At 35.7% G+C, this 25580-nt stretch overlaps 1 protein-coding gene across 1 annotated transcript in view; it reads right to left on the minus strand.

The window, feature by feature from the left end:
• HERC2 (E3 ubiquitin-protein ligase HERC2) overlaps nucleotides 1-25580 on the minus strand; it is a 645607-nt gene that overhangs the window by 356150 nt on the left and 263877 nt on the right. Inside the window, exons 35-37 of the mRNA XM_089238586.1 lie at nucleotides 13890-14076; nucleotides 12381-12563; nucleotides 9003-9193 (exon numbers count right to left, since the gene is read on the minus strand). Coding sequence (XP_089094712.1) covers nucleotides 9003-9193; nucleotides 12381-12563; nucleotides 13890-14076 — 561 coding nt within the window. The remainder of the gene's footprint in view (nucleotides 1-9002; nucleotides 9194-12380; nucleotides 12564-13889; nucleotides 14077-25580) is intronic.

Genomic DNA, 25580 nt, shown 5'->3' on the forward strand with positions numbered 1-25580 from the left:
TAATACCCATTTACTATACATCCCGCCTGACCAAACAGGATGTATGGTCACAGTACTTGCAAACGGGACTCTTCTTGGATATAATTATTATTCAGTTAGTCATCAGAAAACCTGAGTCCTGATGTGATCACAATAATGGCATGGACTGTATATTGCTCTCAGGGTGGTCATACCTTATGACATCTTATTTTAAAACTTGCGAAAAATGATGAGAAAATTTCCTCACTAATACTCCAGGGATTCAACTGAATTTTTTCAAATTTTGTAATGTCATATTTTTGTATCTGAGGGGTCTGAGCAAACCCAGAGTTATAAAATGAAATCTTTGTTGCATGAGCTGCATCTTTTTTTTTGTTATTTGCAAATTGTTAAAAAAGCTGTCTACTTCTTTGGCAAGACATTGCAAATTGATGGCAAGAAGAAATGCAAACAAGAAATGTAGGAAGAAAGCCTACATATGCTTTTATTCACTGCGGTGTCTTTAACTTTGGCATCCATTCACAAAAGATTTGATAGTCAAATCTCTCGATGAAAGCTGCATCAATTAAATCTTTTTACCTACTCTTACATGTTTTTAAAATTTCAGATCGAAAGCATTACTTCTTCCAGGTGTTGCATTTTTCAGTAGTGTATAATGAGACATATTTATAGGCATTATAACATAATCATAATAAACCATAGGCATCAGAACTGGGGGGGACTTGGGTCAATTGAGTTTTCACCACCAGAAATTGTGAAAGGGCTGATCAACTCTAATATCACTCATGACTATAATTCTCTCTCCACCACCTCCTCCCATACACTTGACTTACATGCGGGCACTTGCTTCATTCTGACTACATTAGGCTGGCTCAATCGGACATATTTTGTCCGCTGAACAACTGAGAGTTAAGATTATTAAGTTATTCCTCTGAAGACAGCATCTATTGTGTGGTGAAATACAATAGGAGTATTGTGATTTTTACTTTTATGTGCCTTTTTCATTGGTTCCTTCTGAAATTTGGACAAACTTTTTCTAGCTATGAAAAAAATTTAAATTGCGTAACTTTTTTACATTAAAGTAGCATAATATGAACATTTACTAGATTTAAGAAATTTTTATTTCAGGAAGTTTTCATCTACGACCATTAGTTGAGAACAAAAAGGCCTGGGTAAGGACTTTCTAGGTATGCTGTATATATACATATTAATAAAATCAGTGAGAAATTTCAAAGAAAAAAAAAATGTATGAATAATATTTGGAAACAATGCAAATTCATCATCAAGGAAATATTCTCTGCATGTTTAAAAAAACTAAGCATTTCTGATAGGCCTAATATCATTCAAATATCAATCCAAGTTCCATAACGTTTGCCTTAACAAGATCATTTTGGATAAAAATTACCATGGATAGAAAAATACATTTTAGATAAAATATACAAATTTAAAATATGTGTACAGTGAACTTCAACTATCTGGCCTAATGTGGTAGAAGGGCAAGCCGACTAACAAAAAAGGCCAGATAGGCCAGAATTCTATAACTGCTCACCTCCTTACTTCATCAATATTATTAAAAATGCCAGGGCAGTAGAGTGCCTTCTCAGGGCCCTGGAACATACATTTTCATGGGAGCGCCCTTAAAAATGTTATTATGCCAAACGAGAGGAAAATTTTTGTGGGGCACCCATTCGTTTCGGGACCTTGGGGCAGTGTCCCAGTTACCCTAGCTTAGTTATTGACCTGAATAACACCCTTCTTAAACCATAAACCTGCTGTTATTCATATTTGCTGACCTTTAAGTACAGACCAGTACTTCATAAATGTTTGTTGCATACTACTACTACTAAACCATACATGCACCTCATCCATATTGCTATGCGGAACTTCTAACAAATTGGTACATATTGGAATGTGTGTGTGTATGTGTTGTGAACCTGACATGAGATTTTGTTTCTGCGTAATGCTTGTTATGTGTAGTGCTGGCATCAACTTTTCTCACTATGATAGAAGCACAATGATTGAATAATTTTATCGTTTTAGGGCTGTTGCTCTCAGTGGCTAAATGTTTGTTATATACTGTGTGTTTTAAAAATTTATTACAGAAAAAAGAAGTACAAGAATAAAAATATTGTACCTATTTTAAGATAAATTTTACAATATCTAACTTAATTGCAGGAAATAAAATTCATGTAAACAGTACAGTATGAATACATACACTTTTAAAATAAATAAAACACTGATGTGAAACGTAAACTTAACCTCTTCATACCTGAGCTAAAAATGACAATTAAAAACATTTTTTTTTATTGTATGTCAAAATGCTCTTTCAAAAGAAAAAAAATTAAATAATTAATTTGGGTCAATAACTTTACTAGGACCATTTGAGTTCAGTGCACATGTATACTCTTCAGGTCTTAACTAGAAAAACAATAATTAAAATAATTTAAAACAGTTAAAAATCAGGTACACATACTAACCCAGGCAGAATATGTTTGATCATCCACAACAACACTAGCAATATGGTATGTTCAAAAAACAAAACAAAAATACTTCTTTTTTTCTCTGAGGAAAAACAATCATTATAAATATGGAAGAAATGAAAAAAAAAATCATAAATCTACTCCAATTTGACCTTGAAAATTGATTTATAAAACTGGCAACACCCAAAAAGTTTTTGATCAGTCATTCATGTGTGTTCAATTACTGTTTCAAAAAATATGTTGGCTTGAAATATATAAATGAAATAATGGTTGCACAGTTGCAGGATAACCCTTTCTGATGATCTCAAAAGCTGATAATTTCCATATAGGAAGACATAGTTCCTCAAAGAGAAGTTGTAGGATTGTTTAACTGTGCTCTAAGTACAGCGAGCTATCTTTGGAATAAATATCAGAGAACTGGCAGTGTTGAGAATTAGTCTTGGGCTTGTTGCACACCTGGAATCACAAGGAGAGCTGATAGAAAAATCATTGCACTAACCAAGAAGAAACATCGTGCCACACCCTGAAATAACTGAATGCAGAGTGAGCAAAGTACAAGGTTCATGTGTGTAACCGTACTTTAAGTAACCTTTCATAGAAAGAGAAATTTAGGTATGGCAAAAAAAACCTAAACCTCATTCAAATTGGCAGCATATGAGGTCTCAATTGCCCCATCAAAAAAAAAAAAAAACATCAGATGGGAAATGGATAACTGGAATAAGATGCCTTAACTAACAGTCAGGGAACTGCTCGGAAACTGGAGATAACTATGATAAATATATATGGAGAGAAACAGGAGAACAGCTTAATTATAAGTGTATTGATAATAAAAACAACAACACAATTTGCTTTGTTGTTCATTTACTTTGCACATGAACGACCGCCTATCCAAGATAGGTTTAGGAAAACTTTGCATTATGAAGCATACTGTGATCTCAGAATTTCTACATGGACATTATGGAAAATTTTTTGATTCAGATTGTCCACAAATAGCTTTGAGATTCAAGACAGAAGACGGCAAAGCATCTTGCCAACACAGGAAAAACGCAGCCAGTCCTGTGACACTTTTTCCAGAGATAGCTCACGGTACTATAGCACAGCTAGAAATTCTCACAGGGAAGTTGCAGGATTATTTATCTTTGAACATGTAAATTATCAGCTTTTGAGATCATCAGAAAGATATCTTTTGGGAGCCATCTCTTAACGCTTCAGAAAAAAAATATAAGCCTGTTGCATTCATTATTTATACATTGTCTGGTTACCCTGCAACTGCACACAAACATTATTTCATTCACATATTTTGAGTGAACATATTTTATAAAACAGTGATCAAGTACTTATTCCCACACGAAAAAACTGATTCAACATTTTTTTGGGTGTTGCCAGTTCATCAATCAATTTTCAGTCATTTTATGGTTTCTTTCAAAATGTGTCACTAGGGCCAAATGCCCAATGAACAACAGACTGCATTATCATGAAACTCAAAGTTTAAACTCACACGATCAAGCTGGGCAAGACAGGTGATGGAAGTAACTTAATACGACTTTAATTTAACATTTAACTAAAAGATCATGGACCAGCCAGAACAAACAATAGAAGATAAAAACAGAAGTGTGTGGAACATAACAAAAATCAACTATTTTAGAGAACACTTGAAGTATGCGCATCACACGACACAAACTGCCGCATAAGCTCTGATGTCGGATCATCTTCATCTGCATATCCGCCACAGTCACAATGGAAAATATATTTGATTTTTTTCATTTATTCTATATTTAAAATGATTGATTTTACCAAAAATTTTCACTCCTTGAAAAAATATTTTATTTCCTTTTTGAATTTTAAACATACCATTGCCAATGCTTTTATAAATGATGAAACATTTTCAGCCAGGGGTAGTATATGTGCTACGTCTGGAACAAAGAAGTTAATTCTTACTAAAACTATTTAAACTTATTTTACTGTTCATTGGTAAATGATTATGCAAATGTGAAACAATGGGCCTAAGATGAAAGAGACACACTTTGCAGACAACTTGCACACAGCACGTAGGAAGATTATAACAGACGGTCTCTTGCAATGCCTTGGCAAAGTAAATTATTCCTCATTTTATTAGGAAAATTATTATTTAACTAGGCTGAATAGGCAAGAGCGTAGGGTATATAAAAGATACATATACAAAAAGTTTGACGCCCATATTTCATAGGTCGTCACTGGCACATAATAACTGGCATGTGCATTTTGCCTTATTTGCATGTTCAGTGATTTGGGAGATGTATATAACCACGACTGTGCTTCAAAATGCTACTTCAGTCTCAACTAGCAGTAAAACTGCAGGTCAACTAAACAGCTCGACTGGTCCAACGCTTCCGCTGTGCAGCTTCTTATCGATTGCTCTGCTTCAAGGCCACCTACAGCTCACGAGTAAAAATCCATTGATGATCCTTCTACGCCTCACTGCCTTCTCAAGTCTTGCCAATTCTGATCCTGTTTAGGTGATCGCCAAACTCCATGTGAGACTTCCCAATAACCATAATCGTATGCCACTATTTCCTGAGAATCACGGACTGATTCCTGAACTCCATGTGTGACTTTACTGATAGCCACAATCAAATGCAGCTTCCACATCAGTATCTTAGAACTGTTGCCGAACTTCATGTGTGAGTCTACCGATAACCATGATCAAATGTTGCTTCCTTGTCAGCACATTGGACTGGTTGCTGAATTCTATGCATGACTCTATTGATAGTCGGATGCCACTTCCTTCTTGAAACCTTCGGCTGATCTTCTATCTCTGCACATGATTTCACCGATTTCCAAACCCAGTACCGTTTCCACATTCATGTCCTGAGTCAGTGATCAATCTTTCATGTAAAACTTCTCTGACGTCCATTTCCGGGCCGAGTTCACTTTTTTGTGCCTATTCGACTTAAAATGGTCTTCGGGACAACAACTGGGGTTCACCAAGGATGAAGTGATCCTGATTGACTTGAGGGGACTGATGAGTATAGTTAAATATTTTCAGTTCATGAAAGGTTTTCTTTGATTAATGCATGTATTAGTTTGTAATCATTGTAATAAATACTTTGTTTTGAAACTTGTGTTCATTGGCAGTCAAAAACATATGTTGCAGTAAGCAAATTTGCCTGTGCTTTAATTTGTATAAGACGCCATAGTTCCTTCTTGCTTGGCTGCATTTGTGATTTGATTAAGTGCAAGCACTGCTGGTGTGCTAGGAGTTCTCCATCCCTAGAGGCATAGACAGAGATAGACTTGGAAGTCTGAAGGGGGGATGATGATGATGATGTCAATTCATATATACGCATATGCATTAGTCTGTTGACTCCACCGTCATAGGAGGGGCAATGCCCCCAGGCCCATCATTTGGGAGGTCGGGGGGGGACCCAGCTTTTGAAAATACACTAAAAATGGTATATATACAACGTTGTATACAAATATATATATATACATACTTCGAGTACACGTTCTTTGCCTCCCCTGGAAAAAGTTGAAATGATGGCCCTGCACCCTTCATATCTCTACCCAAGCCTAGACACGATCTGCCAAGTTATTGCTGAGATATATGAAAAACACATGGATTGAACTTCTCTTTTCTGAGGACCACCTCCACCAGAAATTGCCTTATGATGAATTGTAAGACAGACACATCATGTCGACTTGCTACGTCAGACTAATCTTTCGTTCTTGAACACCCTTACTTCATCATCATCAGATGGACTAGCCATACCACTGTAGCATTGGCATACGCAAAGGGGGGGGAAGGGGTTTGGGATTCTAACCCCCCCACCCAATACAAGATTATAGTGTTATTTTGCAGGAAAAAACTTAAACCACCCCCTCGAGAAGAAAGAACAATTGGAACCCTCCTTGAGAAAATTCTATGTAAGCTATGACTGGAAGTCGATGCATCCATTGCTGCTAACTGGGCCCTACAGACTTGTCGTCGACAATCGTTCTCCTCCACAGACTGCACCCTATGATCTCATCGCCAATCATTTATTGTCATCAACTGGACCCTACAGCTTCATAGATGAACGTTTATTGCTGTAAACCGGACCTACCATCTCATAGCCGCCAACTGGACCTATAGACTTGCCATCCCCAGTCGCTCATTGCTGCTAAAATTAGACTCTATAAACTCATCACCGACTGGACCCTACAGACTCATTGCCAACTATTCATTGTGGCCAAGTGGACCCTACGAACTCATCATCACTTATAGCTCATCTCTGCCAACCAGACCCTACAGACTTGTTACTACTTGACGTCAAAAGGACAGATTAATTGTGGACTTGCCTCAATCCCTTCGAATACCCAGACTCATCAAAAAAGTGATCAACTTTTCTTTTCAGAAAATCTAATAAATTGTTTGTTCATTGTCAATGTGTCTTTGCTTGGTCATTTGCAGTGATGCATACAAAAACCCTTAATGCAATTAAAACATTGCATGCTACAGGAGCTAAACTAAACCAATCATGAAGAAAACCGCAAATTCTTACTTACAACCACACAGGGGCGTAGCCAGAAATTTCGTTCGGGGGGGGGGACCAGCAGTGCCGTCTTAAGGCATGGGCCCACCCGGGCACGGCCCGGGGGCCTCAAGGGAAGAGGGGCCTCACAAAAATGAGATCTGGTTGAAATTTTCGAGAATTTGTTTGGTAGGGCCCCCGAAAAATCAATTGGCCCGGGGGCCCATGATACTCTTAAGACGGCCCTGGGGACCAGACCCCCAAGTCCCACCCCCTCGCTACGCCCTTGCAACCACACACTCCTTCTATCTTCTGACTCATAACAACTGTTCCGTATGTTGATACTGGCACATGATCAACGTTAGGTTCTGGGTAGAAAGAGACAAGACACAGCTCAAAACATAACGACTTCATTCTCCATGCTGACTACTACATGTGTACAACCTTAGCTGCAATTTTTAATTTTTTATATTTTATTTTTGAAATATATGGCATCCATATTTTTTATGGGCGTCTTCTTCTCAGCCACCTGGTTGGGCATTTTGCCTGTTGTGGCATTGTATTTGTAATTTTGCATGAGTATTGCTACACTTCAACACAAACATATCATGGAATAATTGAATACCATAAAATAGCAGGTCAAAAGAGAGCTTAAATACAAAAAGAGGCAAAGTTTCAATGGAGAAAAATACATGTATATATATATTTTATCAAAAATGATTTTTTCACACATTCAGAAACTATTTTTTATACTTTCCTTTCTTCATTTTTTTTTAAAATTCGTTCCCATATACAATGTATTTTCTTACTACAGTGAAACCTAGCAACAATGCTAGCAGTTTAACATTAGAAAAGAGACAGCTGCCTCTCAATAACAATATCCTCTACAACAATATTTTTTCTTAGTTAGCAGAATACTGTTATATCGAGTTTTCACTATATATGTGTAATAAATTATATAAATTATGATTTCATGAATTTATAACATAAATCCCTATAATGTATATTGATCAGGGTAGAGATGAAAAACATATATTTTAAATACTGTAGACTGGACAACACAGCCCTTAGATCTTCGAATGCATATCCCAGTTTATGGCCACTCCACAAAAATAGAAGGAATCAGCACATTTAATTTGAAAAAAAAGATTCCATATAAGCTAAACCATGGTTTTCCAAACTTTTCATTCCATCGCCCCCTACTTCAGAATTTTTTTTCTCTCATCGCCCCCCAACTCAAGTAAACCCATAGGATCCTATGCTAAATTCATAGCTTCTATCGCCCCACTGGACCATCCATCGCCCACCAGGGGGCGATATTGCCCACTTTGGGAAACACTGAGCTAAACCATAGAAAATGATCCTTGAAAAGGCTCTATGAAGCCCCGTTCACATGTGCAAGATTGGGGGTCGCTTTGGTGATAATTACAGCCATGACAACTTTTTTCCCCTCGTAGGGAAAAAAGATAGGAGAGAAGCTCATCAAAAAAAGCCTATCTTTCTTGGGGTGGATAGGTGGTCGACACCGACCTTCTCTCCCATAATCCTTTGCGCCCCGAAAACTACTCTAAGCTCCTTCGTCAGCCATCTTGAACCAATCACTTCCGTTCAACCTACGTAACCAGTGACGACTTCCGGAAAGAAGAGGGAGTTACCGGATTAAACTAAACGCAATGTGAATGGTGTGTAGCGAAAATCCCCGTTACCGGGAACTTCCCGGGATGTTTTATTGCACATGTGAACGGGGCTTGAGTCAAAAAAGTTTGGGAACTGCAGCTGTAGAGGTATCTTGGGGGTGAAAGATGGGGGGTTAGGAAAATAATTCTGGCCTAAGGGGAGCAAAAATGTCTAGAACCAAGCCTGTTGCCAATTCACTTTACTTTAATTTTTTTCACCTGAAAAACAGGGAAAAATTATTAATTAGATAAAAAAAAAATTCCAGCCTTGCTCAAAAGAGAAGTTTTTAAACATTTATTTCAACTATGTTAAGTGGAGTCAACTTGTCAATACTGTGAAAACGCTTAGTTATATGAGTACAACAAAATCCATGCACCTGAACTTTGACTTGAATATTTGTCAGTTGCTTTGAACCAGTAACCATTCTGATAAGGAGTGACATCCACGAAGATGAACTAAGAGTATAGCAAATTGCTGAATTACTAGCAATGCCTCGAATGAATCCCAAGCTACACCACTCTAGAATCTGTTCTACTACTAGCGGAGATGCTTTTTTCATATTTGAACCTAAAAGAAAATGCATGATTACACTGCTTTACATTAAGTAGTATGAAATAAATTAAATTTGATAGCATATAACACCTAAAATGCACCATGTTTTCAAACCAATTTTTTTAAAAAGGTGCATCTCTTATACACCCACAAATACAACAAATAAAAACTTCTAAATCCCCCTGGTGGGGGATGGAACCTACCAGGAGACAATGCCAGTTAAGTTTACAATACAGAATCCTACAAGACCACTCAGGAAGAAGGGGGATAGTTCAGGAAACTATGATCTAGAATTTTTTTTTTTGCTGAAATGCAATAAAATTTTTATAACCTGTTAAATTTCTATTTTGGCAGTTATTTCTAATTATAATAGTAATTTTAAGAACACAATGATTAATGAGACTTGGAATTATGGTTTAAAACCAATATTAAATCTTTTCTCAGCCTGACTTTATACTCTAGTTGGAATTCCAATCCGCATTTATTAAATTAGAAGTTGCTGGGTTGACCACTTCGCTGACAAACAGAAAGATGGTAATTATTACAGTCCCACTCATCATATAATAGAAAGATAAAAAAAAGTAACATGAAAAGCATAAAGTGCAACATTTTATTGCAGATTTCAAACAGCAGCATTTGGTATTTTCTTTGACATGTCTTGGTGAGAGCTTCGTAGAAAGAGATCTCTTAACATTATCCCTTTATGACCCTCGTGCCACAAATGTGTGGGTTCCTTTTTCTCACTGCAGAATTTTTTCTTATGACCTCAGGGAGTTAAGCCCTGACTAGAAAAACTGTATAAGTTTTGAGTTAGAAATATAGAGTATATGTACTTTGGGAGCTTTCATCAGAAGGCAGCGCTTGAAGTTGAACTTTTAGGGGGTTTTTAAGATGGCTTCCAGGAGAGAAAGTGCCTCTGGGGAAAGTGTGATTTGCTACATAAAATTTAGCAACAGAATTCTGTAAGACATTGTATGTGAAGTAAAGAAGAATACGCCCTGCATCACATCTTTGCTGAAAAAACTTTGAACGAAGTAAACTATTTCTTCACAAAAAAAACCCTTGAAAATTTGAAACAAATTAAAAAAAAAAAGATTGCTGACATTACATTTTTTGAGTATCAAAAATGCAAAACATTATGGAAACAAAAAAAATTATTACTTTGGGGTCTGAAAGGGATATTAAGCCTCATAAGGATCTGAGAACCCCAAGTGGACCAATGCATAAAAACACTTGTAACAAATACATGCAGCTTTGAGAGAACATTGATAAAGTCTGGAAATTTTCATTTAAAAATTGAATGAACACAAAATATTGTGATTTTTATATAACTTAATGCAGAGGAATAAGCTTGAGATGTCAAGAAAAATGCTCTTCTATGTTTTTATAAAGAGGCACTCAAAATCACTTTATATGATTTGAACACATGTTAAGAGTTATTTTCCTTTTCCAGACAAACTTTTACTGACAGTGATTTTCTGCACACAACAACTAATTAAAATGGGACCAACAGTGTATTGCAAATTCCAAACAACAGCATTCACTGTTGGTCTTTTTTTCTATTACGTATCTTGTTGAGAAGGTTGTGCCCTAAACATTTTTTTTGGTCATGTTGTATCTCAGGTTGCATGTAAGGGGAAATTCTGACAAGAACAAATCAGGTATCAAACTCGCAACACATATAAACAACCTTTGTTACTTTAGGCAAGTTCCTTATTGACCTGGACTATTGTACCAAACGATTTTCACTTCTAACTAGATCATGACTTATAGCTTGTAGTTAAATGACAGAAGTCCAAAAAAAATTTCATGTCTTTTGCTGAGAGGTTGAAGCACTAATGGCTCCATGGGGACCAGACCTTTAGTAGCAATGTGTTGTGTGATCATTTTGGAACTGTTCCTGTTTTCACCTCTGGGCCAGAAATGGCTTGAGCAAATATCGAACGCTAGACACCTCTAAACATCCTTTAGTATGATAGGTGAGTGTTTTATGCACTGAGAACTCAGGCCCTCAGATGCTTTTTGCTTTGAATAATTAACATTGAAAGCAACAAATATTGACTAAATATATATTTTGCTGCTGATAAAATTGAAATACAGTAGATGCTGCTGATTGGAATCATGGATAATGTCATTTGGGTACTGTTATTATTTTTGTAAAGTACAGACGGCGTATATTTAACATAGGGGAAAATTCATTTATAGTTATCAAAATTTCAGTTCATTTTTATCAGTTTTTTTTTGCATTTTGAAGCAACTGTTCTGTTGAACCAGACATACAGGAGATAGCAAGAGGTGTTGTTGGAGGGAGGGGTAAACCATAGGTGGAGATACACTTGAAGGTCAGGGGCATGATGATTTCAATGCATATATAAGTCACCCATACAGGCCCGTAGCCAGAAATTTCATTTGGAGGGGGGGGGGACCAAAGTGATAGAAAAATAGATTTGGCTATCTTTCCCCCCCCCTTTTTAGGTAATTTTCTCACATTCTGGGGGGGGGGGCAGACCACCAATTCCCCCCCCCCCAATCTCTGCATCCATGAGATCAATCTCTCTCTTGTTGAAAAACATTTCCTTACTCTGTCCTCGTCAAGCCATAGTAGCCGCTATAATTTATGTATGTGTAGCACTCAATTAGCAATAGACCAATAGTCTGGACACATGAAAAGTAAAAAAATCATTTCAGTACTTAGTCTTTTTCAGCTGATGTGAGATTCACATTTCCTAAGATGAAAGACTTTCTCAATGGACCTATGTATATGAAGTATTGTAACTCCTAATAAACGCATAGTTCTATTTTAATTCCTCATAAATCGATCAATTTAATAAAAGAGGCATTACTTTAGCTTAAAAGAAAAAGAAATTTGCATTTTCGTACAACATGTAAGCCAAATTGTTGAAAAAAAGTCAGTGAAATACAGCAGCTACAGTCAACATTTTGCAACTAGTCTCCTTTTTCATGCAAAACAGAACGTATGGTCATTTAATTTGCAACTGAGTTTGTACAGGATGTACAAAAAAATTTGGTTTTTGTTACCAAAAACCATGAGTCCCAATGTGATAAATTAATACATACATTGTATTTGAATACAATTAGCCATAGATGTAAAAGTAATTTCTATCCACACATTCCTCTAAAAATTCCATAAACTTACTATTATAAAAACAAAAATGCAAAATTATGAATCAGTGATGCTTACCTGAAACTTCACAGTAGAAGCAGTGTAACAAATACTTCATCAAGTTTGTGAGTTTACTTAGCTCTTTCCCTGAACATTTCATATAAAGACTACAAGAAACAGATAATGCTCTCAGAAACAGAAAACAAGCATTTTTCAATGGGTTACCAATATATATTTTCCCTTCACAATTGTGCTGCAACTCTGAAAAATTAAATAGAATAAACACAAATATATAAATAATATCAGACTTTAAAAAAAACATAAATATATATATATATATTTGAACAATTTAAATTTTGTAACTGGTTCTTTCAGGTATAAATCATAGTAACTGAATATTATACTTTGTCAAAAAAGATGTGCACAATGTTTAGTTCCAATGTTATTTAGCACAATTTCATACATACGGGGTATATTTCGTCTGTTTTGGCTCAAACAACTGGTAAACTGAGTCAGCTACAGTTACAAATGTGCTGTCTAGGTACAGCGATATGGCTATGCGCTACACAATGAAGTACCCTGCAGTGCCCCCCAACATTAAATTCCAGAGTTATAGTTTGTATTTCAAAAACTATAGGAAATATGACCAAACATACAATTGCAAAATTGTAGAGCATAGTTGATTGCCATTGTGGTGGTCGAGTGGTCATAGTGAAGGACTCCTATGGTGAGGACCCGGGTTCAAACAACACTGTCGCCACAGTGGTGGTCAGCTGAAAAGTTGGTTTTCTGTGATTCCCAACTTTGAGGTGATCGTGCAAGCTGATCTACCCTCACCCTGCTGCATGTTATAAGTGAAAAACATGCAATGAAAATTGGAATTTTTATAGAAAACATTTATATCTTCATGAATATAAGCACTATTCTCATGAAAATGCACACTAGTATTGCACAAAGTTAATACAATATTTTGCGAAAGTTAAAAATCAGAAAGCATTTTTTCAACATTTTATTTATCATACAGGGTTGATCAAAATCATTTTTTTTCTTATTTAGCTTTTTGCCAGTCCCCTAAATGCACTTGACTAAATTTTCATTGGAAATTGTGAGTACAAGCATAGGGTGCACATGACCAAAATTTCAGAATGCTTTGTCCAGTATTTTTCTAGAAATTTGAGAAAATGTCTCAACTCCAAAAAGGATGCAGAGTTTTGGAAACATATTGTATCTATATGACCAGTAATATTAATTTCTGTGCAAGGATATACATGTAACATGTTTTTCTCTTCTATGCTTGAAGGAAGCCGCCTTAAAATGCTGAATTACTGGGAAGACCAGATGCTTTAGTGTACACTGTTTATACAAAGTCTACTACACAAGACAGACATAAATTGATAACATATAACAGTGAAATAATAGCAAAATGTATTGTGACACCATGTCATTGAAAAGTTCAAAATGAGCATTATCCAAATCTAATAAAAGAATTTGAGAATCAAACATCTAATAAAATTCATATAAACTTATTAAAGATCCTCTAAAACTATTTACATGCATTTAAAAGAAATTTGTTTATACTAAAATTACCTTCTTTGTTATCTTCAGAATCAAATAACTTCCAATCTAGATATGATGGTTCTGCTAATTTTAAATCATATTTCCCATCTTTACCCATACGATAGGAATTAATCAATCCATGATCCCACTGTACTCTGATCCATCCAGCCTCTTCCAGCTCTGCTATAACTGTGCCTTCTGATGGAGCAGGACCATCCTATGTTAAAAATGTTCAAATTACTTTTGTTCATTCATCTCTAATGTATGTGAACTGTAATTGCTTACTCAGAGGACAAAAGACATCTCAAACAATAAATAACACACTGAAGTAGAAACAAACAATAAAGGAAAACCATAATTTCCTTATGCATTTTGACATAATATGGTGTAACCCATGAGTTCTTACATTTTTTTTTTTAGCCACGACCCAAAACCAATAAGATTAACTTTGAACCTATGAATCCACTTAAAAAATGAAAAATGCTGATTAACTACTTGTCCACAAAATGTTAACTTTCCAAAATTAGTGAAATCGGTGACATATATAAATGGATTAAATATATATTATATATATTTGTAAGTGAAATTGTGCAACAAATCTACGAAGGTTCTGCTATCTAAGGTTAAGAACTTTTGATGTAACAGCTACTATCACTCTGACCATGGATCCCACTTGGATGCGTTACCAAATCTCAACTTCTGGTTGGTAAGTGGGAAAAAATATGTCCATACAAGTCAGATACTATAGTTAGTATGATAGTGAATACCTACAAGTGTGAAGCAGTATTCTGATTAGTTGGTTTTAAAATCAAGTTATTTGATCAGTCAATTTAAATTTTCTTACGATTCTAGCTCAAAACTAAATTATCCATGGTGATTCAATTTTGGTGGATTTGAACTTATCAGTGAATAATATATTTTTAAAAGCGGAATATTATATATTCGGCCTTCAAAAAGCCTGGAATATATTGAATAGCCTTGAATGTATAACCCTTGAATATATCGAATAGCCTTGAATGTATAACCCATGAATATATTGAATAGCCTTGAATGTATAACCTTTGAATATATAAGCGGCTCTCATGCTGGCAATGAACGAATGTCAGAACTCTGCCCCCAGACTTATCCCATTGCAATGATTGCTGCCAGTCCAGCTCTGTGCTCTCGTTCTCTTGCTGGCAAAGTGAAAGATAGTTGATTTGTTGATAAGTTGTTGCTGCTAAGGAAATTTACAGACTACTATAAAATGGAATATTAGAACAAGAGTTTCTTCAAGTCAATGTCAGCAAAAGTTCATGTAAGTATCTTGGAGTTTTCATCCTATAGGGGTTACTACCATTACACCAGCATGCCATTCAGGATATCATGTTCTCTAATGATATTGTAGAAGTGGGTGGATCAATTCCTGGTCAAGATGGAAGGAATAACCTGATTTCAGTAACAGAATTATAACTCTCAGCCTGCACCAACAAAGGTACCTTAGCTGGGATTTTTTTTAGGTTCAGTGACCTGTTGCAGTAGGTTTGTCAAGATTTTGTAAATACTTTGAGCACCCCTATACAAACTTCTGCAAAAGAACAAAAGTTAGAAATAGAACAAGACACATCAACAGTCTTCTGAGAATATCTGAAAAGAAATATATCAGCTGATACACTGTTAGTTAGATTTTGACAAAGATTCAAACATTACAATTCACTCACAATTTGAAATATGAGGTGGCAGCACTAAAAATTTACACAAAACACTAGATACACACTCACTGCTAGGTACAACACTTTTCATTTGGTAGTAAATGAATTTGTGTAGACCGGAGTTGTATTCGGTTTGCAAGAAAGCATCATGTTGATGGTGAGCTGAATGTTTGCTGCTACTGCTAGAACTCATACCAAAGCTGAAAAGAACTATTCTAGAATTTATCGAGAGACCTTAGCCTTCCAACATGATGTTTGGGCTGCATAAATTTTACAAACAACTAATAAGTATAGTGGTACAACCACCAGAAGAATTTTCGGAACACCCCTATGTAAAGAGGGTCCATTTTGATGCATGAAAAAAGAAAGAATTTTCCCGGATTGCTTGTAGCTGTCTTGGTGCTAATCGGTTCACGAAGCCAAGTCATTTCTACTGTTTCATCAATGTCATTTTGCTCTTGAAATGTTATCTTTGAACCTTGTATAAATCTTTGTACATTTTAAAATTTGTTATTTTCTATTGTAATTGCAATTATATTATTAATTTAATATTAACAATAATTTTATGTTATTAATAACTTTTTTTTGTAGTTTGAAATTCTTTACTCGCTTAATTGAATACTCGTGATTTATGTGAAAACTGTAAATATATATTAAACAATATGCACATAATATTTTTTATCAAATAAAACATTTGGAAATTATGGAAAAAGTATTTAAAATTAAGACTTTTACAAAGCTTAGACTTGGAGATGGCTACTGGCTTTGAAGTGTCCTAATTGTCTTTAGTACATTTAATTATTCTGTTTTATTTTTTTTAAGCCTATAAGGAGAGCTAACTTTCTCAATAAAGGTAAAAAGTTTTAAGAAATCTGCTGGAAATGCCATGGCCTGCCTCATGAAATATCTTGAAATCGAAAAAATGAACACAAAAAGTATTTGAGTTAGAGAAACAAATTGAATTATGAGTAGAAAGATAAACCTCTGGCCCAGAGCCCCTGCAGGATCAAGGTATAGGCTACTTCCAGGGATGCCTGAACATATCTGCTCATGCTACACAAGCAATACCAATCACTTGAATGGTATTGCTGAGCAACACTATTCAAATTCAGCCAATAGATAATTTTTATAATTTAAAGTACCCTTCCAAATATGACTAAATTTTTGTTTAAATTTTAAATATGGATCCTAATTTATTAGGTTTAATTTTGCCCCTGAAAAACATACTAACAAAAGTACAAACCTACTACTTTTGGCTGGTATACTGGCTCATAAAATGACAAGAGTTCCTCGATGCAGATCTTGCTCACCATTTCTATTCAAAAACGGCCAGTGTCTACTTATCTCCCTGTTTATCTCCAGAGTGGGATTTTCTGAGTAGAGATGACACCACACTTTGCATTATGTATCTTCTCATTTTCCTGGAACTGCCCTCCTTATCCCAAAGTGTCCCTGAGGTGGGTTGCTCAAATCCTTTTTGAAGGAAAGTGCATCTATTAGTTGAAACTAGAGCCAGACAAAACCTGGTGTTGACTTCTAGTCATGGCAATCGCAATTCAGTGGCAGCCCCACTTCTTTGGAATGATCATTGTCTAGCAGTCCAACCTACAGTGATTCAAAACACAGATTGGGCTGTACATGAAAGGACCAGATTGAAGAGAAGAGGTGTCAACTCTCTTCGTAAAAAATATAATGGAAAAAAAGAAATTGTTGTTAAACTCATGTTAGATATAATTTTAGGCTTCCTGGTGATCCTCCCCCATTCCCTAATTTTCTCTATATAATGACAAGCAGTTTTGAGATAAGTTAGAAAAGGCAATCATATTTTAAATTGCTTTTGCTTAAGATATTGCGACCATTTTCATAACCATATGATATATACATATTCGCTATCAGAAAAAAGAAATAATTATAAATTTTTTTCAAAAAAATTACATATCGTCATTGATGAAGGAGCAGATTTTATACCTTATGTGAGTTGACTTTTATCTAAACTACTTTCTCTATTGTATTATTACCTTTGTAATAGTGTATTCTGTCTCTCATACCCAGGGATGCTGTCTCATACCAACAATATTTTTTTGTGAAACCTCACTTCAATGATACTCAATACCTCGATAAGTCCTTCTTCCACAATATATGTTTTTCCAAATCTTGTTTGGAAATGCCTGTAGTCCAAGTAAACTGCCTCCCGGTATAATGGTAATCCTTCTACAGAAGGGTTCTTAACTTCACTCTGAAAATTGGTATACACAAACACGGGATGATTTTTTTCTTCAATACATTTTGAGCATTTTTAAAATTGGAACCATTTCTTTATGATGAACGCTTGATGAGATAAGGGCTGAGTTAGACTTAAAGGATACCCTCTGTATTGTTGTACTAGATGGAATCAATAAGTAAACAACAATTCATTGAAATTGTTTCCCAAATTTCGAAAAATGTTATGAAACAGTAACTTTTTTTTAATTTAGTTTTTGAATTTACAGAAAAAAAATCCAAAAATAAATGTTAATAGCAGCCAAAAAAAGAAACTAAATAATATGCAAAAGAGTTTATAAAAAATGAATTAATACAGAAAATTAATACAGTATAAGGCATCTGAGCTTCAACTGATTTGATTCTGGAATTTTCTCTCATCAATTCTGGAATTATTTTTCTCATTAATTTGAATTTCTATCAATTATAGGAATTTTCCTCATTAATTCTGAATTTTTAAGAATTTTTGGATTTTTAAAATTAATTTTGAATTTTCTTGAATTCTGGGATTTTTTTAATCAATTCTGACATTTTTTTCTTTCATCAATTATGAATTTAAATCGATTCAGGGTTACTCCCCCCCCCCCATTAATTTTGATTTTCAATCGATTATGGGTTTTTCTCTCTCTATAAATTCTGAAATTAAAATCCCGTAATTTTTTTCTTTTGTTAATTCGAAATTTCGATTCAAAATTTAAATTAATGTTTGTATTAATTTACAGATTTAAATGTGTCTATATTATATTCAGTATTCTTGTATACATATTCTGTGATAATGCATGAATCTTTGAATGACCGATTAAACCCCCTAAAATATAAAAATCTCTCTGTGGGACTCTTCAAATGGGGACACAGAGTCCCCATTTGAAGGAGTTCAAAATATGTGGTAATATAAATAAAAGTTATTTTTTTACAAGTTAGTTAATTAAAAATGAATGATAATTATGATTAGAACAAGAAATGATAATTATTATTCCATAAATAATGCAACTAATAAACAAAGAATCATTTGCAACTAGAAGGATCCCCAAAAAGATTATTTTCTCTACGGGCTCTACGTATGGTAATAGTAGCCCTAGAATTGATTTAATACTGAAGGGCATTTTATTTTGACTCAAAATCAGTCTTATAATCGTATAATAATGTATATGTTACTATATTATAAACTATAGTAACAAGTAACAACAGATTAGACAACAAGTAGACAGATTAAGTGCAACCAATTTTGCAGCTAGTTTTTGGACCCTTAATACCTTAGTTTTTAGTTATTTTTTCATCCTTCCATAAATTATAACTGCCTTTTTTAGTGCTTATTTTAAGCATTTTTAGTGCCTTTTTGCCTGCCTATTTCAACCATTTTTAGTGTCTAAATTTCCAGGCTCTACTCATGATGATCTTGAGAGGCCTTAAGTACCTCAAAACACACTGATACCACTAAAATTAGGTTTCACCCCTCATAGATAGCCAAGTACGTAACAATGATAAATTTGCCATTCAAAATGTATTGATTGATTGTACTCAATTTTACAGTATACTCAAATGACCCATAATATTATTTCGTGATGATATTCAATTTAAATTTCAAAGGACACGACAAATCCAACGAACATACAAGTTATTTGAATTGATAGGGAAAAAGTTCTTAAATGCATATTGCAATTATTCGATTTCAGATTACTTATTTCATAGCATGGTATAAATTTAGAAAGAATTGACGATTAAATGGCCCATACCTCCTCCTCTTAAACAGATTATGGCCGGCTTCTCTGTCTCAACGAAGGTGCAGGTCATTGAAGAACCATTGGCCATGCTGGAAAAAATGGCCCATACCAGAACCGCCCCTAGGGGTTGTGTGACAGGTGCTGTCGTATCTCCCCCCATAGGACCCCAAACCAACACCACCTATAAAAGATAGGTGGTATAGCCTTAACTCACTGTAAATTATTGGAAGCTTCCACCAATTCTGAAATTATTTCTTGCATTAATTCTGAGTTGTCATCAATTTGGCAATTTTTTCATACCGTTGATTTTGAATCTATCTCAATTGTGGAATATTTCTTTCATCAATTCTTAATTTTCATTTGTGGTGCTGGAATTATTTCTTTAAATTATTTTTGATTCATCACCTATGCATTCATTTCTTCTCTCGTTATTTAAATTTAACTTCAGAGTGCTGAATTTTCATAAATTTTTGTGTTAATTTACATTTAATTGTGCGCTTAAATTTTTTTTATAGATATATTCTGGAAAAATGGATGAGGATTTATCCTCCCCACTAAAAAATATATCAAATGGAGGTGAAGAGAGTCCTAAACATTTTTGGTGCCCTGAAACTGTTGATATGAATCTCGCTCCGTTATTATTTTCCTCACAGGGCCATGCTTCTGGTAATGGCAGCCCTAGCCAGGACCGTCATTTCGACTTATTCCGGGGAAGGGACCAAAGAACATATACCCAATGTATATATATATATATATATATACCATTTCTAGTGTATTTTCTAAAGCTGGGGCAATGCCCCCCCCCCGACCTCCCAAATGATGGACCTGGTTCCAGCAACACATGGGAGAAGGGGTGGATGCTCAGAGGGCTATACCACTGCAGACCGTCATGAATCCGGTTACCCTTATGTCTTTTACATTATAAATTGACTTTAGAAGGGAGCCTGCGAGAAATACCGACCTGGGCTCCCAGCTGAGGGATGTGGGAAGATCCATCTTCTGCTACTTTTTTGTTTACAACAGAATTTTACAATTTTTATGTGAATATTTTATCTATAATTCAAATAACATATTCAAGGAATTTTTAAAAAAGTTGCATTAATTTATGTGCATGAAATTATAATCAGTAATAAACATACATTTTAATATGGCATCGTATGAAATCACATACAAATGCCTAATATGAATTTCGAGCTAAGACTTGGTTCCGAAAGTTACAGACAAAACAAAATATCTAAAGATGATGTCACTCTTCGCTATCTATACAAAAAAGTCTTTAACAGCTGGCTGATGCGAAGATGAATTTTGGAAAGAGGAATAAATTCAACTGCCCTTGTATGTTCCCATTCAGTGCACATGAGCTCTAAAGAAAGATTGAGATAGTGATTAACTTTGTAGTCTAATGGTCTAGGGTGCTCACGTGGCAAGTGAGAGGACGTGGGTTAGATTACCCGGCTGCAGATGAATTTTCTCTCTTTCCTAAAATTCATCCTTGCATCTGCCAGCTGTTAAAAACCTTGTAAAACTAAATATGCAATCAAATTAACACTTCTTACTTGGGCAATTTTCAGCTATAATAGTAAAACTGTGTATGTGTGTGTGTTTAATCCCTTCTTGTAGATGCGATATCTTACACAGTCATCTCGTTTTTGTTTTTTCACTGTCTTATATTTTTTACTAACTCGAGTTGGACAGAGAAAAGATGGGAAAAGACATTGAACACAAGTCTCTTCCCCATCGTTTTCAGAATTTAACAACGTATTCCACAGTCTGTAACTTTCTGCAGCTGAAGAACTAGTTTTGAATTTTAGTCAGACCATAAGTGAAGGTAGACTTGAAAGTCTGGAGGGGAAGGGCACGATGATGATGATGTAAATTCATGTATACACATATACATTAGATCAGTCCACTCCACCTTTGATGCTGGGGGGGGGGGCAAAGCAACCAACATGGGTGGAGATGCCTCGTATATCTGCCCATGAGTCAGACGAGGTTGAACTGAGATCTTTGACTCTTGCGATGTGTTGATATAAATGAAATAATTTAAATGAGAATTATCATAAACATTAATCCTATTTTACGGTCAAGTGTGGCTGCTACCCTGACATCAGCAACTTGCAACTCAAAACTAAAAAGTGGAATTTACTCTGCCACTTGGGGACAGTGTCATTTTTGTATCCCAGTCCCCATAATTTTTAACAAAAAAGAGTAATTCAGCACACCTTTGTGGTATAACGCCCAGGGCACCAGACTCCCTGAACTGCCTTAGTTGCAACCATGAGTGTGACCAAATCTTCTCAAGTCCACCATGTGTGTGCACATGTTGCCAATAAAAATACAATCTATCTCGCCAAACATTGCATACACAGAATCCAATCAGAACCCACAATACATGCGCAAAATAAATATAATATGCAACAGATCCGCAACTAGATACCTGGTCAACTTGTTGCCCAGAATATATTATTTTCGAGCACACTCTTGCAAAGTTCATTCAGTGGCCACATTTTAATTCAGATCCCAACCAATTCAGCACATCCGCCTACAGCATTGAGACATCCTACTTGAAAGCAGGACATATGGTCTCCAGTGAATTAATATATTCTATCCAAAATAAATGTATTACACTGGTGTAAGAAATTAAGAGAATTTGCAGACTTGGTCGATTATCTTTAGAACTACTGTACCGATTTTAATGAAATTTGATATGTACATACATTGATACCATACAAAACATATAACCATTCAATAATTGTAATACACACGCATGATCGTGTGTAACACTTGTTGGAGTCGGAAGGTATGAAACAGCGGTTGCAGAATAAACAAAAAAATGGGTTAATAGGGGATATGGTCCCCTCTTACAGATATACAGGTCTCGCAGCGTGATTTCATACTTGAAATAAAGCAGTTTATCATTTCCTGTGGCAATTGGTCCCACTCGTTCAGCAATGCTGTTTTCATTCCCTGGATGGTTCCCGGAGGGGGGTTGCGAGTTGCAATTGCCCTCCCCAGAGCGTCCCAGACATGCTCTATAGGGTTAAGGTCTGGAGATCTGGCTGGCCAATCCATCCGGCGAATATCCTCACTCTCTAGAAAATCGTCGAGCAGAAGAGCTCTATGTGGCCTCGTGTTATCGTCCATTAAAATTGAACTCAGGGCCAACTGCACCCCTGAAAAGGCAAACATGGGCTCCAAGACTTCATCCCTATACCTCACACCAGTCACAGTGCCTCTTTCAAAGACATGGAGAGGTGTGCCACCATCCAACATGATGACTGCCCAGACCATTAAACCTACTCCGCCATAATGGCCGATTTTGCGGACATTGGAGGGTAGGTAGCGGGTCCCTGGTTCTCTTCATATGAACGTACGGCGAGAATCGGTGCTTAGGCTGAACCGGGACTCATCAGTGAAGAGAATGGTCGCCCATTGATCCATACTCCAATCTCTATGCTCTCTGCACCATGATAAACGGATTCTCCTGTCCGTAGAAGTGAGGGGGACGCAAGCAGCAGGTCTTCTTGCAAACAACCCTCTCTCATGAAGTCTTTTGGAAACAGTCACCCTTGATACACGGGTTCCTGTGGCTGCATACAAGTCACGAGAGAGCTGAGAAGCTGTAGCCCTCCTCTTACACCTCACTATAATCGACAAATGGCGATCTTCTCTGGCCGTCGTGGCTCTTGGACGACCTTGCCCAGGATTTCTCTCGATGGATCCGGTATCCTGGAACTGTTTCCATAAGTTACACACAACGCTGGGTGTTAAATTGAACTCTCTACAAATCTGGACTTGAGATTGGCCTGCTTCTAGCCTCCTCACAATTCGCAACCTCATTCCATCATCTAAACGTTGGTGGCTAATCATTTTTTCTGTTACAATTTGAAATTAACCGATTGCTGCAAAATAACACCAAGAAATTCGCAGGGGTGTGCTAGCGAACGAAATGCGGCTTAACTTACGCACGCTTATAAAGCCTGTTTCTCTACTGGCTCCGCCTACAAACACGTGTACGCTTACGTATTTGACGTACAAGATTTGCATTTTTGTCTAGAAGCAGTGGTTTTACATTCAGTTCAGTTCTTTTCATGAAATTCGATAAAATATGCAAATTCTCTTAATTTATTTCACCAGTGTATTATTATGCAAAGCAAACACTTCGAGCAACACCAACCATTTTTTACTTCTGGTGTCCCTGGCTACTTCCCTGCTAAAGAACGGCATTGGAAGTGAAAGAACGGCATTGGAAGTGTTTCATACCTGTGGGTGTTTAGCTTCAGCTCGATGCATGAAAAAAATCTAATTTTCAAATAAATGCTGGAGTGCTCGATCCTTTTTACAGAATACTATGAGTGTTCGAGCATCCAATGTTTATGTAAGAAAAACAAATTGTTGACGTCTTTTTCAACACTGATAAATTTGTCATTGAGTGCACCACCATGGTACTTTGATGACATTTCTAGAAGGCCTACAGAACACTAAAGATGGGAAACAAGAAAACACAGTTGATAATGCATGATTCTTGATTCACAGTTGCTTTACCTAAAAGAAAAGAATAGAATTGCTCGACGTGACATACCCAATCTGCATCGCATGCTTTTAGAACTGTAATCACTTCACAATATACAAAAAGGCCACAAACGTCCTGAAATAATTCTTGGCAATAATAAATACAAATACAATGCCACAACAGGCAAAATGCCCAATGAGGTGGCTGAGAAAAAAATGCCCATAACAAATATGGATGTCATATATTTCTAAAATACAGCAACCCAATAAAAAATGCAATTACAAAAACTAGAAACAATATGTATACATGGTAAAATATTATACAATACCCATAGAAATATTTATGGTTGTCTTATTGTAAGTATGGATAGCTTCTCAATTTACCCCAACACATGTTTATCATATTTATTTTTAAACATGTCAATTGTGTTATAGTTCACTACCCCCAGGGGTAAGCTATTCCATTTATTAACAACCCTATCAGAGAAAAATTCCCTACATTAAGTACAATAAATGAACTAATTCTAACATAAAGGATTCTTGAATCCCAAACAGAAGATCCAGTTCTGAGTGAATTTATTTTTTATACTGATAATTTTTGGCCACCGAAGAACTTTGGATGAAAAAATGTATAAATTTTATAAGAAAATGGCATGAACTGTCTCATGAACAAGAGATTTTAATGTTGAACATTTATTTCCAACCAAGTTAAAGAACATAGTGATGGGGGAAAAAAATCATGAAGGTCATACAGGTATGGTTTTCATGAAATCAGTATCCCTCCTGAATGCCGGTGTGTCGTCGTGTATTGACATTAACTTTAGAACATGTGGAATAAACACGCTTAGACTAACATAAACTTAACATAAGCAATTGGCTTTTTATCATTGACTCCCATTCTTGATGCATTTAAGATTGAACAAGTTAAATAAGCTGATGTGATTAAATAATTTTCGAAACTGTTTTCATTGAATGGAATTTGCCGCATAATTGTCTGACAATGGACAACAATTCCCATCATCTAAATTCAAGAAATTTTATGACAGAAATAGAATCAAACATGTTCGATCAACTCCATACCATTCCAGAAGCAATGGTTTGGCAGAGTGAGTTATTTGCTATTTCAAGAAAAAATTAAAAAACCTCTAATCAGTTTCACGACCAAGAACATTAACTACAAGATCTCTTGTTTAATTATCGTGCAAGTGTACACTGCACTACAAATACTACTCCTGCTAAGCTGTTTCTCAACAGAGAACTGTTTACTATGTTTGACAGGCTAAAACCAGATCATAAGTTATAAATGAAATGTTAAGTCTAAAGTCCAAATTTTGTCATGATAAAAGATCATAATAGCAAGAATTGGATGTTGGGGCTACAGTATGGTTACACTGTGTGTGAGGAACAAGTCCTTTTCTTATACAACTGTGCATGGTCACAGTACACCTGTAGATCATTTGGAAAAAGAACCACCACCTATTCATCAATGGGAAGAAGTGTAGCAACTCAACATGAACTATATGAACATTCAACTGAAG

This window comes from Pholcus phalangioides, unplaced genomic scaffold, assembly GCF_987345545.1.
Source record: "Pholcus phalangioides strain wild (caught in Gottingen) unplaced genomic scaffold, Ppha-v1.0 ptg000011l_1, whole genome shotgun sequence".
NCBI lineage: Eukaryota > Metazoa > Arthropoda > Arachnida > Araneae > Pholcidae > Pholcus > Pholcus phalangioides.